We start from the raw sequence: 15265 nt of genomic DNA on the forward strand, positions 1-15265 counted from the left end.
TCTGATCTTATTCTTTATATCGGTTAAACTCATACGTGGCTATATTCTGATTAGTATAGAGTATGACATATGAGTCTGATTTATAACTATCAGCAAAATCACATGTAAATTATGATTCTGTGTTTATCAGTTGCACCATGCATCGTATGAATGATGGACTGGAGACACATTTCTTATCTTCCACATTCCTGCAGCCAGTCTCACACACACAGACGCTAATCTGCCAAAGTCGAAGGTGACTCACACCAACGCAAACAAATCCAGACATTAGGGTTATTCTCATTACTCAAGCTACATTTCTCATTCTTTATACTAATTTGATTTACACGTGATTTGACTTGAATATGAAGCACATATGGATAAACTCTGTTGAATTTAGGTTGAATTTAAAGTCAATCTCTTTGACATTTGTTTCCAACACAGTCAGGATGCTGTGTAAAATTTTAAATACAAACAAATACAAAAAAACAAAACAAAAAAAAAACAGAATCTGGAAAACTATATCTTCATTTTGAATTTGATGCTGGCAGGATGTTTCAAAAACACTGGAACAGGAAAACACACCAGTGCTGGTTCTGGTTCCAGGTGGAGCATTTACCTATTAACTGAATTAATTAGCAACACTGGTGTCACATGTCTTGATTCAAGATCAATAATCCAGGTGAAATCCCAGAAGGCTGATTCAGGCAGTGTTGGGACTAACGCGTTATTAAGTAACGGGTTACAGTAACTACATTATTATTGTAGTAACGAGCACAGTAACTAGTTATTATGCCAAAATCAGGAATGCGTTAACCAGTGGCGTCGTTAGGCCTATTTTAGGGGTGCTGAAGCCTCCCTAAAATATTCTTAAGCCCCCCTAAATAATTTGGTGTTTTTTTTTTTTTTTTTTTTTTTAACTTATTCGATTTTTTTTTTACAGAACTTGCAGACAAATTCAATATAAAGATGCAGGAATATGAGTTTAAAGAAATAATAATATAAACCTGTCGCTATTCACACAAATATGATCATAACTCGGTTGGTCCCTTTCGCTTTACATTGTTAAGGTAGCGTCAGTGCTTCGTTATCCAATCCCTTCCAGTTGTTCACAGGGGACATCCACATGACTGAAAATCCAGTCCTCGTTTTCACTGCTACTTTACACTCCGCTCGTATACACCTGCAGAAACACTAGCGTGCATGTGGCAAACGGCAAGAAATCATGGATATACGCAAGTTTTTCAAGAAAGTAAGTCTTCATCACTGGCTGGTAGTAACAATTAGTTAGCTCCAGCTAACAGCAGAGAATCCCATGTAAATAATGAACCAGGTGCTCCCCATTTTGTAAATAAAAACCTGGCTAGCGCACTAAGTTAAATTGTTAGCATAATGTTAATTTCTGTCACTCGTTTTAGCTCTGAAAAATCCAGCTGAGCTCATTCAGGTATGGTTATCATCAGTGGAAATAATAATAATCACTCCATCCCCATTAACCTGTAGGAGTCAGGGCAGAGGAGCACAGAGAGGCAGAGGGGAGAGACGTCTGCTGGAGAGGTGAGTCAAAGGATGGAGTCATTTGTGATGCAGACAGTCTGATTAGAATTTTATGGGACTCAATATGGATATGAAATATGAAACATTTCAGTCACGGTACAACATATAAGACCTGTTTAACTTGAGCTTTTATTTAGGAGAGTCAAGGTTAGAAAGTGGAGAGAGCAAAGAGAGAGATATGTATATAAGTCAAATTAGCCTGACTCACATATTTTTGAGGGTTCTATTTTAATATTACTTCAATTCAAGTAATTTAGTAATATTTTTCAGGGCTTTAAATTGCAACCATTTTAGTCACATGCGTGCTCAAAATATAATGTTTGTAACTTCAAAATATTTGGGAGCAACAAATTACTGTGGAGCGGGAGCAGAAGTCATGATATTAGCAATTTACACTACAATTCAGTATGTTTTAATGTATCTTGAAGGGTGAGGCAGAAGGAGTGGCTGAGGGAGAAAAAGGTCAACAGGCAAGTTCAAGTCAGAGAGAGCAAGGAGAGACAGAGGAGCTGCAGCAAATAGATCGAGAGGCAGAGGAAGATCAAGTTATTACAGAGAGAGGAGAGCAAACAGGCCAAGAGAGGGAAAATGATGAAGCAGCTGCAGCAACTCATTCTACTACAGGGTTTGATTTAGGTGACAAAGACACAGGGCCCAGACAGGTGAAGCTGAAGAGCTATCCACATGATACTTTTGGTACACAGAAGCGAGCATTTAACCACAGCTGGTTTGAAAAGCACAACTGGTTAGAATATTCAGTCAACCAGAATGCAGCTTTCTGCTTCCCATGTAGAGTGTTTGGCAAAAACATCAAACATGATAGTTTGGTCAGTAACGGTTGCAAGAACTGGAAGAAAGCTTTAGTCATCTTTGGCAAGCATGAGATGGCACAAACACATAAGGACAGTGTTGTTACATGGAAAAGCTACCAGGGAACTAGCAAACAGGGAAACGTTGCACAGATGATAGCAACTGCAAATGTGAGTGAGATAGTCGAAAGAAGAGAGTATCTCAGACGAATTGTTGCAGTCACCTCTATGTTAGGGAGACAGGGACTCCCTTTTCGTGGTCATGATGAAGGTGAAGACAGCCCAAACAGGGAATTTTCTTGCGTGCATGGAGCTTTTGAAGGAGTTTGATCCTTTTCTTCAAAAACATAATCCCCCATCAAATGCACAGTATATCTCACCAACATCCCAGAATGACATGATTGACTGTTGTGCCCAGGAAGTTACTAGTGTCATTGTATCTGAAATGACAAAGTCTAAAGTCTATTCCATCATGGTGGATGAGGCAAGGGATAAAAAGGCAGAGCAGTTAGCTGTTTGTGTCAGGTACGTGTCAGAGGGGGCAGTGAAGGAGCGTTTCCTTGCACTTGCAGAGATAAAATCATTTGATGCCCAGTCCATTGCAAATGAGATTCAGCAGCAGATCCAAAACTATGGTCTTGCAGAGCTTAAGTGTGTAGCACAAACATATGATGGTGCAGCCGTTATGAGTGGCTCCACTGGAGGTGTACAAGCACATTTTAGAAGGCTCCATCCTGAGGCTATCGATGTGCATTGTTATGCTCATCAACTCAACCTGGTTTTGTGCAATACTTGCAAGGCTGTCCCAGAGGCTGTGGAGCTTTTCAGCTTGTTGGAGTGTGTGTATTCTTTCTTCAGCACCTCCCTAGTCAATCATCATAAGTTCATGGAGACTCAGGCAAAGCTTGGATTGACAAAAACTGAGCTTGTGCAACTTTCAAACACTCGCTGGGCATGTCAGTTGCGATCAATCAGTGCAGTTCTTGAGACATTGCCTGCCATTTTGGAGTGCCTATCTGCAATTGGATCCCCCATAGCTGTTGGTCTCAGAGCAAAGCTCTACAAGTTCTCAGCAGTCTATGCACTACTGATGTTTCAGTCGATTCTGTCTGTAACCGAAGGACTCCACAAATTCCTGCAGAAAGAGACTTTAGACCTGGCAGAAGCTTTTATCTGCAAACAAGCTGTGTGTGACACACTTAAGGGCAAACACTCAGATGCATTTGCTACAGAGCTGTATGAGAAAACCAAGGCCCTGTGTAACACCCACAGTATCCCTGAACCAGGTGCCAAGACAAGGCACAAACAGAGGAAAATGGAGGATTTTGTCCTGGAGGCAACTGTGGGTTCACGCACTGAATTGAACAACTCAGACACATTGAAAAGAGAGTTACTTTTCCCTTGTGTGGATCGGATGGTTGGCGAGCTTGATCAAAGATTTTGCAGTGTAGATGCAGGGCTGCTAAAAGGCGTCCAGGCATGCAGTCCTGAATCTGAGAACTTCTTGAGTGAACCACACTTGAATGAACTTGCAAAGCACTACAGACTTGACCTGAAAAAAGAGGAGGTTCTGGTGGCCAGAAACTTTCTTACCCGGAAAACAGAGGCTGGATGTCCACCCAAAAATATGTTGTCTGTGTACAACCTCCTTGATTCAGACATGTTTCCCTCTCTGAAGGCAACCATCCAAGTTGCCCTAACAGTGCCTGTCAGCAGCTGCTCGTGCGAATGGTCCTTTAGTGCACTGCGTCGGCTGCACTCCTGGCTGCGTCAAACAATGGGTCAGAAAAGACTTCACAGTCTTGCAGTCATGTCTATTGAAAAAGACACGCTTCAGCATCTGAGTCACAACAGAGTGATTGACCGATTTGCCACTCTTAAAAACAGACGTCATTCTTTGATGCTTCCACCCACCAAGTAACTGGTGATTGCAGCCAGAAAAATGTACTTTTTTATTTTCAGTTTTTTTCTTGTTATTGATGCAGCAAACACATTTCCTCTGTTTTTTTGTTGTACTGTATTATAAAGCAGACTGAAATAAAACAATAGATCTATTGGTGGCCTAGGATGTTTAATCTGTCCAAAAAAGTAGGAAAACAATTTCTCAGTCTTTGTTTTCTGTTTGTGAAATTTTGTGCTCATTCACTACGTTCGTTCATGTCGTGTGCATCTCTTGGGGGCTAAGCCCCCCCTGTCCTTAAAACCTAGTGACACCCCTGGCGTTAACCATTACTGGGATTTAGATAGGGTCGTTATTCGTTACTCCGTGCGGTGGCTATCGTGGAGCTTCCACAGATTCAGTAACATTAGCAAGTGGTGGAGGCCAGCAGGTGGATGAGGGAAAGGGGACGCAGGAGGAGCAGAGACCCGAGGCGGGTCGCCAGTCTGAGTGTCAGGAGAACTGAACTTCAGGTAAGAAGTTATGACCTGCAGTCTATCTGGATCAGATATAAACCAAGTTTAGGTGTAGTTTGTTTTCTTTATGCTGACTTTTTCGTACTGCGTGCTAGCTAGCATGACGGGGTTTTATACAGCTGGGTGGGTGCTATGTTACTGATGTTGAACTTTATTTTATTCATAAGGTTAGTTAGTAGAGTTGCGAACCATCCCGTAAAAAACGGAATCGTCTCGTATTCAGAGAAAATATTACGCGTTTTGTATTGAGGTGAAAAGGAACACAGTTTGTCCCGGACTTCAGCTACACAGCAAATCCAGCATGTCCAAATTAACACTGTCGGATTTGATTTCAACACTATTAAAGTGTCTATATGGGTCCACACCAGAGAGTGTTAATTTAACTCTTTTTGGAGAGTTGGTACGTTAACTCTGATTTAGTGTTAAACACCAAATCTGTCTGGAGTTGATAATTTAACACTTGGTGTTAAGAGTTTATATATTAACTCTCAAAGAGTATTTTAGTTTAACTACGTAAGAGTTATCTTCTAATTCATTCTAAAAAGCGGGAATTTTACTGTTCTGAACTTCTAGAAATTTCTTTTGGAAAAAAACATTTACTAAAAAGACGCAATGGTTTTTGAAAAACATTTATTCTGAACTGTGCAGCGGTGACGCTAATCAGAAGGCTAGTCCAATTTCCCCAGCCGTTTACTTCCGGCCTACCCGACCTTCTGAGGACCCGGCCCATGTAGACCGTGAAGGCCGGGTCCTCAGGAGGATGCAGCCCATGAAGTTGGACATGACCTTTCTCTCGGCTGAACATGGAACACACTCACACGCGCATATACGCACGTACACTGACACAGACCTACACTCACCCCCTCCAAACGCCTTCGAAGCTTATGTCTTCTATGTAGTGTATAAAGATAAATAGAAGCTGTTCTGTTTTATTCACCTGACAAAAAAATTCTTGATTGTAGAGATGTAGTGAGATGTGCTGATTCAAGTGCTATGTGCTGAGGTGGGTTTTTTTTCTGTCCTCAAACTGATCTCCCTGTTGGAGCTCAGTCTGGGGGAGTTCTATTTTCTCCGTCTTTCCTCATGTTGTGCATTTTCCATTGTTATACCTCTCTGACCTGTCTTCCCCATGTGATGTTGTAATGTATGAATGGTCGGAAGGGTTGGCAAAGGTCGGCAGCCTTAACCCAACAAATTTCCCACGCGTTGGACTAATAAAGGTTATCGTTATGTTCATGGCAAGAGCAAAAAGGATGGGCGAGTTCGTGCACTGATCAGTGTATTTGGACTTATCCTCCTTTGGGATCCACACCCCCCTCCGCTTGTCTCCACTGTTTTGCTACCTTGCCCCTCCTCCAAATCACTACTCAGTAGCTTTGGACAGTTCTTATAAACTTTGCAAGGTACTCCTCCCAATCAAATTCCTGCTCTGGTGCAGATGGGTTAATCAGGGCTTGACACAGACCAAGATTTTGCTCATATTTCCATTGCCAAGAGTCGTATTTCTTTGATCCATCTGGTAGGATTCTCTTCCACCCCCCGGTAGGTTGACTTGTAGCTTTAGTGGGATCTTCCTCTTGCAAGATGCAACTTGGGATGCCACCCCTTGCTGCCCCTGTGCCGTCTTTCCGAGCTGTCTGCTGTCTTTCCAACTGTCACCAATCTATTCTTGGTGGTCAACCTGGTGGTCACTGGTAATTCCAGAAAACAGCTGATGATACATCATCTGGTGCCCCTGGACAAATCATCAGTGATGTAACCTGGGGTCATTGGGGTTTCGGGTCTTTCAATAATCAGACCCCTTCTCCCAGGCAACCCCAGCTTTTATAAACAAATATCTTATATATCAAGATAATATGTCAAGATAAAAATATCTTGCTGGCATGAAATTATGTATTGTATATGAAATTAGTATATATTCAAAAAAAGAAAGAAAGGAAAAGAAAAAGAATCCTCATTTGTTTCAACATTTAAATTTGAAAAAGGTCCAAACTTTTTTTTTAAAATGTTGAACATTTTAGAGCAGTGTTTTTTTGTTTTTACTTGACTGACACGAGCTGTTACATGCACAAAGGAGGTTTGCAGTGAGTTTTGTTGAAATCTTTAACTTAAAAAGATTAAAGCAGTTTTATTACTGATTGCAATGTTTTGAAACAGACATTCTGCTCTACTATCTTCAACTTGAGTTTAACATACTCCAGTCTAAGGTCAGCTGATCAGTTGCTTGTGGTTGTTCCTAGAAGCAGACTAAAACACAGAGGAGACCAGGCCTTTGCGGTTACCTAAACTTTGAAACAGTCTGCCTTTTTACACTATTACCTCTGCAACACTCAACATTTTTAAAACCCATCTGAAGGCACATCTTACTCCCTAGCTTATGATTGAGTTATTTTTGATTTTGTGTCTTATCTTATTATTTTTCTTTTCTTTTTTTCTCAGTTTGTACAGCACTTTGGTCATCCTGTGTTGTTTTTAAATTTGCTAACTTGATTTCTGCCCTATTCGATTCTTTTGTAGACTATTCTAGTCTATTCTATAGACTCATTTTGCTCCTGTTTTTCCTTTTTTTAAATTTGTGCACCTAAACGCACCGCTGTGCGCGCTCCTGCGGATTCTCTGCGCGTCCCAGTCATGTGACAACACCTCACCACGCCTGCGCAAAGAAATACAAGATGGCGGAGAGTGCGGAACTGAAGGTAAGGCGCAGCCTGAAATCATTATAAATTTACTCGGTTGCGAAGCGATCGATTGTTGGGTCACACAGTTCTTCAGGGGTTTAAGTCTCATGGGGCAGAGATCCTGTCAGATTTTGTGTTTATTGGGCAAAAACTGCCGGAACTTTATTGAACCCGCGAGCGCCAAAGCTCGCACGAGCATGTTTATGTTGATATTGAGACGCGCTGGTTTGGCTGAACTGACTGTTTTCTTCGGCACACCAGATGCTGGCAGGGCGGTATTCACTTCACAACCAGTCTCTGCCTCCTCTTTAACCCCGAAAGAGACGGTTCTTCTCCTCGCGGCAGTGGCAGTTGTCTCCGTGCCGACGCTCGGCTCGTAAATTCGGAGAATATAATGTCGGTTTGCAGGCTTTGACGTGCCGACAGCCTCCAGACTGTCAGTGTGTGTGTGGACATGACAGCGGCTGCACGCCTGTTGGTTTACGTTAGAAATAAGTCCCCTCCGGATTAATGAGCACTTATTAATAATTAGAAACTGTCGTGCGTGGTGTCCGGGCAGAGGCCGAGTGTGGCCGCGGGCGGAGTAACACTATCCCGCCTGCTCAGTAATACCAGCGACTCCTCCGTACCTGTTGATACACGCACAATAAGACGCACCGCTTCGCCTAACGGTGCTCCTGCAGCTGGTTGCCGTTATATCAGCACCAGGTGCGGCTTCCTCGCCAGGGCATCCGACGCGCACCTTATGCGCTGTATTGCCTTGGCAGCGTGGCAGAGCCCAGTTTGAACATATCTAACAGTTATTGATCAGAGTCTTGGGCTATTTTTAGATCCCTCCCCCCTCCGGTGTGTTTCCACTGCCTGTCCGGGATCTGTGGATCTATACATGCTCCTTTGTGCCAGCTGCTGCTCAGCTGCACTCACTATAATGAACAGGTTTGTAGATACATCCTCTGCCTATATTGAAAACACACGTGTGGTCTTAATATAAAGCTTTGCAGTTCATATTTCAGATATGTATGAATGTGTGTGTGCAGCTCTTTTTTTTGAGACACGTGTTTTCTCCACATTTTTATTTTCTTAAGTGCTTGCAGTAGGGCAGCAGCTGCTGTTTATTTTCATTGTCATTTAATCAGCAAATAGTTTTCTAGATCTCCCAGTGGGAAAGAGTGCGAAAGCCTAATCTAAGAAATCACCTGCAAACAGACTGTCTAAAACATAGAGACCCAGGCAGTGAACTGATGATCAGCTTTTTTCTTTAGATTTGCCTTTATGATTACCTGTCAGCCCACAAACATGGCTCTAGCCCTCCTTGTGGATTTTTTTGGATTGTACTTCAAATAAAATTTGAGCTCTAGCACGATGTGATGAGCGTGTTTAGCATCATGTTTGGAACGGGGTAACAGATTTGTGCAATGCTGCACCTGCTGATATGCACGAAAAGAATGGTGAGGATTTCTTGCATTGATCGCTGCTGACTGTTCAGTAATGATGAAATGCTGATGAAACTTCACACCGAGTATTTATAGATTTGCAGCATCATACAGGAGCCATAAAAGGTGCTGAGGAGAATCTGAGAAAGTGATTTATTGGTTACAGTTTCAGGTCTTTGAAAGTGTTAAACTTACAGTGGTCATGCACTTACGATTTCCCGTGGACAGTGTCAGATCAGTGACAACTCAGCTGATCTGTGGTATTCAGAAATTCAAATAAAATTGGAAAAAGGGTTTATGCAGCAATGGCATTAAAAAAACAAAAAGAAACAACACTTTTTTCTTTGCCCCCTACTTCTTGAACTGTATGGTTGCTTTTTGTCCTAAGTGTGTGTTTCTAGAGCTCTGCTCAAACAAGTAAGGCAGTGAACTTGTTTGAAATGCTCGACCTGAGCTCAGTATAACAGCCCAGTATGCTGTTACACTTGGTAAACCTAAAAAAAGGTGCACTTCACCTGTTAAACGAGTAGTTGCTTGCCAAACCTCCTGCGTGAAAGGAAGCGTTTGATCACTTTGAGGGGCTTTAATTGCGTCTTTCTTAGAAGATGCCGAGGTAAGAGTGAATCATTCTAGTGCAAATTTCAGAGTGCATTCCTTCCATTCCTGAAGCATTTTAATCAAATGGCTCGTGAACAAAGAGTTTTCCGAAAGATGCACTTTCTTGCTGAGCAGCGCAGATTCTGCAGTTTTGGAATTTGCTATTAATCCAAAGTATGTCCAAAAAATGAAAAACAATTTAAAAAAAAAAAGTGAAGCCCGGAGCGATTGTGGCTCAAGAGTTGGCAGTTCGTCTTGTAACCGGAAGGTTGCCGGTTCGAGCCCCGGCTCGGACAGTCTCGGTCGTTGTGTCCTTGGGCAAGACACTTCACCCGTTGCCTACTGGTGTTGGACAGAGGGGCCGATGGCTCGATATGACAGCCTCGCTTCTGTCAGTCTGCCCCAGGGCAGCTGTGGCTACAGCTGTAGCTTGCCTCCACCAGTGTGTGAATGTGAGAGTGAATGAATAGTGGAATTGTAAAGTGCTTTGGGTGCCTAAAAAAGCGCTATATAAATGCAAACCATTATTATTATTCTTAATATCACATCTCAGACCTGTGGCAACTTTTTAACAGCTGCTTTAACGCTGTAAGATTTCAGCACCCATCAAAAATGAATGCAATTAGGCAGAAATTGGGCAAAGGGAAAACAAAAACAATAATAAAGCAGGCATCTCTGCTCCTGGAGCTCCCACACAGCTCTCTGCAGAGTGTGGGCATGCATCATAGACCTGTAATTGGCCAACAAAGCCCAGAGGAGGTGCAGGTTCAGCTCCTTTTCAGGAATTACAGTTTGCTGAAAGGTTACAGAGCCAAAATCATACCCTACCCCTGCCTTAAACAAGTGACATAGACACTGAAAAACACTTTATAAGACGGGTGTGAAAATAGAGTCAGCTCACAGTTGGGGATGATTCACAGTGCACCCATGATAATTTTAACACAGCTAAAAATAAAACCAAAGTAATTTTATCTTTATTTATTTATTTGTTTATTTATTTTTCTGTTTAGGCCAAGCTGCAATTCAGATTTGATGATGTTTCAAATCTTTAATTGAAAAGTGGCAAAGCACAAAACGGCTGCTTTTCTAACAGACAGGCGTCTATGTTTCATTTTCTGGATTTGAAGTTGTTGTTTTTTTAATTAAGCTTATACGCTTTTCAGCACTTTAAGGCTTCACTTAAACTCATTTTTGCAGGATGATGTGCTGTGATTTGTTTTATGTTTCATTGAGTGATTTTTAGTGTTTATGTCAGAAAGTTCCAGTCGCTCACGGGGATGTGAGCAGATCAGATGAGCTCCAGGACATCACCATTTTAATTCCAGCAGCTCCTTCACACCTGAGATTTTCTTTTTAAGTGTTATTTTAACGAATTGAGGGTCTCTTCTGTTCTTATACACCACGTTGTGGTTTTGTCACTTTGGGTGGCATCAGATAGCTGAGATGTTGTGCACTGGGTTGGCTGGTCCTACTTCTGAGCTTTTTGTGCAAGTGTGGAACTGTCACAGTGTGTGAAAGAAGCGAACGGCATTAATGAAAAGGAAAGTGTGTTAAAATCGGCGCTCTGGCAATCTTTAAGCACAGCTCTCTGCTGTACGAGACGTACCGCTGCAGCAAATGGTTTCCCATCGTCGCAGTCGAGCAACAAATGTGAACTTTCTGATGTTTAAAATAAGAATCTGGTTGATAGCCAGTGCTCTAACAGTGTGAATATTTATTGTCTTTTATTTTTATGCCGGGGAGACAAATATTCATTATTAATGAATAACTGTCACAGTGTCTTTGAATGAGGACAAATTGAGCTGGTTCAAAAAAGAAGGGAAATAATCAGATTCTTTTATGAGGGAACTTGAAAAAGAAAGTAATTGGCTTTTTTCCTGTGGAAAAAAAATGACCAAAAAAAGAGATTAAAAGTTTTAAATTTATTTCCAAATGAGTCGCTGGTTATTTTTGCTCCTTAATGAGTTAGTGGATCGAGCTGTAACGGCAGCCACAGTTTGGACGTGTCTGCTGGATTGTTTTGAATGTCACCAAATAATGAGAAATATCTATTGCAGTGTTCCTAAATGTCAAGGTGACTTCTTCAGATGAAAACCCAGTCTCCGATACAGTGTGCTGAAGAAATGCATTTGTTTTGGGTTGCTCTAAGAAACCCCCCCAGAACTGTCATTTTTAGTTCTGCTACACACCCGTGAGCCACAGTATTACAGCTAATCTACAGATGAAGTGCATGTTATAGTTATCATGCACATGCAGCGAACATCTTCGAGTGGACGTGTAGTGTATGGGAGAAATGGGCAGGTGCAAAGACCTGAGGGCCAGCTCGTTATTGCCGTGCGATTGTTTTGGACCTGAAAGGATCCGCAGCTGACGTCTGAGTGCCAGATATCACAGCCACCTTCAGAGGTCTTGTCCAAGCCTTGGCAAAAGACCAACAGCATTAGAGGTGGGACATGCTGTTCTGGCACGTCACTGTATATTGGTTTGCACTGCTGCGCGTTACCTTCAGGAGGCCTCAGGCTGTTTATTATCATACTTTGTGTGGCAAACTGCCGCACGAATCTGCAACGCATCTACTCTCAGACGCAATCCACGCTTGTGAAAGCCTCTGATGTTGCCAGACACCCCCCCCACACACACACACTCACACACACAAAAAGGAAAAAAGAAACGTGTCCTGTTGCGTTGCATTTTGTTTCACAGGAGTCCCGATCCTCCTCGGCTTCTTTGAACTGTCTTCTCTCTTCTCAGGAGCTGCAGCAGCAGCAGCAACCTGGCAATACAAATAACTGTCTGTGCGCTGGCGGCTTATAGGTGGAGACAGTCTATTTGTAGAGCCTGTGGCTAGGTTAATCCCTAATGATACAGGCACTCTTCTCTGCTCCCTTACATCCTTTCAGCACCTGCCTATTTCTCTCATTGTCACTGTCATTATCACTGCAGCTGATTTCCAGTTTAAAGAGGAGCAGACGTAAACGTGGAAGGGGCTAAGTGTGAGTGATGACTGCTCTCGCGTGTTCGGGTATTCGCAGTTGCGTTCTTACGCCAGAAAACTTTTCATAGCATCATCCCAGATGCAAAAATGTAAAAAAGAACAAAAGCTGTGATAGGTGAAGACGCACGACAGCTCAGAGCAGATGGCGTAAATCTCACAGTGTGAAACGTGCGCCAGATGTTGCACGTCTCATCTTTTACAGAGATGTCAGAGGTGCTTTGCAGTGAACCAGCAGGAACAGACGGCTGCAGAAGGACAATTATTTTATTTATTTATTTATTTTTTTGCTGCTTCTCTGAATTCGGTGAAGTTTAGGTGTTTTTACTCCCAGATAACAAGCGTACTTTGTCGTGAGGCGCGGACTGATCGTTCAGTCCAATAAAACCTGCGTTTAAGCTCAATTATTGTCTGATATGTTGCCACCAATGAGAACACGCCGTCATGCGGTTATCGATTTTGTTTTTGTCCCCCGTTTTGTTTTCTTAATATTTTTTATTTTTTGTGCTGCTCTGCCGAGACTGAGCTTTTCATTACTCCTGTGGTGATCTGTTACATAGTCCTGTTGCCGTGGAAACATGTCACATTTGAGATGGACATGGGTAGGCAGCAGTTTGGAGCTCGATTGTGTGTTTCCAACTGGAAGAGAGACAGAGGCAGATATCGCTCTCTTTTTTTTAAATATCTTTGAGTATTAGAGATGTTTTGGTGTGAATCAAGAGGATGAATGAATTTTGTCTCCAGCGAGAATTTATTTGTTATCCCGCTGCAGGCTTTTTGGAGTCATGTGTGCTTTTTAGACCCTCGCCTTGGAGTTAATAAATCTCTCCAGCCGCAGCTTTGTGCAACTTGTGCGCCGAGTTTGTTATGCTGTCACTTTGCAATTTGTGATTCATAATTCACCCATGATTTGCTGCAGTGTGGCACAAGTTTTTAATTCATCTGTGCCAGCGCTCAACATGGCTAGAGGCATAATGTTTGAGATTCGTTCTTGGTCTAAGGACACTGTGACCTTAAAAACAAGTTTTTTTGTTTAATTAATGCATGTTTTTTTTTTTTGTTGTTGTTGTTTTTTTGGTTGTTTTGGGGCCTTTATTGCTGACATATTTCAGATATTCCAGATATTCAGAATTGATAACATTAATCTGTGGTGCCTTCCTATTAAATCCTTTCATTGCCAGAGGCGCATAACCTCCAGGCGGTAATAATTCTGGGTTTTTATAATATTCATCAGGGTTTCGCTGTCATTCTCCCAATCAATCATTCTTTGCTTGAAGGACTGAATCAGTGAACTTGCAGTGATGATCCAGTGGATCACCTCTTACCTCTAGAATGAGGGCTGGGATTTCTGGGTTGGGATTACAGTTATTGCCCATAAAGGAATAGATTTCTGCAAATTCTCACATGCGGCACAACGATTTAATGATTTGGCCCAGTGCAGAACAGCTGTCTAGAAGCTCTGCGCTGGAAGGTAAACATACACCCAACCTGGATAGCACCTGGTGCACTCCCTCCCCCTCTCTCTACATGACTTCAGGCTCCCTGTGCTCAGAAACTCCTGCTAGAATACACAAACGGCCTCTAATGTTGAAGTGAAGTTGTAACTCTATATCAGCTGGTGTGATACGCTTACACTCTTCTTCTTCTTTACTCTAACTCTGATGTTTAATGCTAGAGACGGAGAGACGGATGCAGTTGTTGGTCGAGAAAAGCAGTTGGTACTTTGACGTTTTCCTTCGTTAGCATCTTTTCTAACTAGCTTCAGGGCAATGAGAGGATGCATGCTGAGTTGTGCGTATACTAACATTTCTGTCTCTGCTTCTCACTTTTCCATCTCACCTGAGTTGCTCAGCTGTCATTTCTAACTGCCAGGCCTAGCTTAGCAGCTCACGGTCACGTCTTGGAATCGCCAACGCATTTGTGTGTCCACTAAAGACGGTGAGAACAAAATCATGGGAACGTACTGGACAAAAGATATGCTATTCTCTCGCACAGTTATTTTTAAAACGGCAAAGCGTGCACTTTATGCAAAATGGCCCGGGGGCAACAGAGAGGGATCTCACAGCTGACGAGTAGCTAGCTGAGAGTTTAACTCGCGTCCATCGTGAAGGTGCAATGAACAGAGTGAAAGATGATTTTCTTTTTTCTAGGTGATGCACTTAGACTTAGAATAAACACCCCTTCTCTTCTGAAAGATTGAAAATGTGAGGATGTAGTGGCAGTTATTTGGTTGCCAAATGGTTATTTTGGAAAGTTCCACAAGGGAGTTCCACAGTACTTCATCATGCAGTCACCTAAAGATAGAAAAATGGCACATACTCACGGGCACTCAATGTCCGGTGCTCCTTCACTTGTCTCGCGTCGCAGTCTTGTATCATGATGGTAAAAGTGTGGCTCAGTATTACCTCAGAGGCAAAGTATTTACAGAAATTGCTTTTACAGTTTTCAGTGAGGCTGGCGGGACTGTTGCGAGCTCTGCAGCCGCTTCATTTGTCAAACAGGTTGTTACTGATGACACCACAGCCGTAATTTCAAAAACATGTTACTTAGGAATTGGGCTTTTGGGACGCCCCGTACTATCAAGTGTGAATAAGCAAATTCAATTAGACGACAGGCTGGAACAATAGGAGCGCACGTGTAGGGATTAAAGCGAGCTCAGGTTTGATGTGTGTTGTCTTTCTCATTTTGAACTGACAGCTCGTTTAAAATCATCGGTGCGATGTATCTTTTGAGATGTAAGGCCGTGGAGAAATTGAATCGGGAGGCTTCATTCGGTGCAGACGTGGCCCTTGCACCCGTTAAAGC

General features: G+C 42.5%; 2 protein-coding genes across 4 annotated transcripts in view; both read left to right on the plus strand.

Moving 5' to 3' along the window:
* Positions 1–2467: 2467 nt before the first annotated feature.
* Positions 2468–4556, plus strand: LOC147339317 (zinc finger MYM-type protein 1-like). The gene has a single exon (XM_086292392.1). It carries the CDS (start codon positions 2608–2610, stop codon positions 4264–4266), a length of 1659 nt encoding a protein of 552 aa, XP_086148518.1. The 5' UTR covers positions 2468–2607; the 3' UTR covers positions 4267–4556.
* Positions 4557–4678: 122 nt separating this feature from the next.
* The window catches only part of LOC147339318 (E3 SUMO-protein ligase PIAS1-like), a 67672-nt gene continuing 57085 nt past the window's right edge, over positions 4679–15265 (plus strand). The window contains exons 1-2 of one of the 3 annotated variants that reach the window (XM_086292418.1): positions 4679–4757; positions 7390–7456. In XM_086292418.1, coding sequence (XP_086148544.1) covers positions 7433–7456 — 24 coding nt within the window. In that variant the 5' untranslated portion in view covers positions 4679–4757; positions 7390–7432. The remainder of the gene's footprint in view (positions 4758–7389; positions 7457–15265) is intronic. The other 2 variants (XM_086292404.1, XM_086292410.1) reach the window with 2 other exon arrangements.

The sequence above is a fragment of the Aulonocara sp. 'chitande type north' Nkhata Bay genome, linkage group LG1 (genome assembly GCF_057382095.1).
Source record: "Aulonocara sp. 'chitande type north' Nkhata Bay isolate Kocher_YH1m ecotype deep benthic linkage group LG1, A_spYH_male_GT1.1, whole genome shotgun sequence".
Taxonomy (NCBI): domain Eukaryota; kingdom Metazoa; phylum Chordata; class Actinopteri; order Cichliformes; family Cichlidae; genus Aulonocara; species Aulonocara sp. 'chitande type north' Nkhata Bay.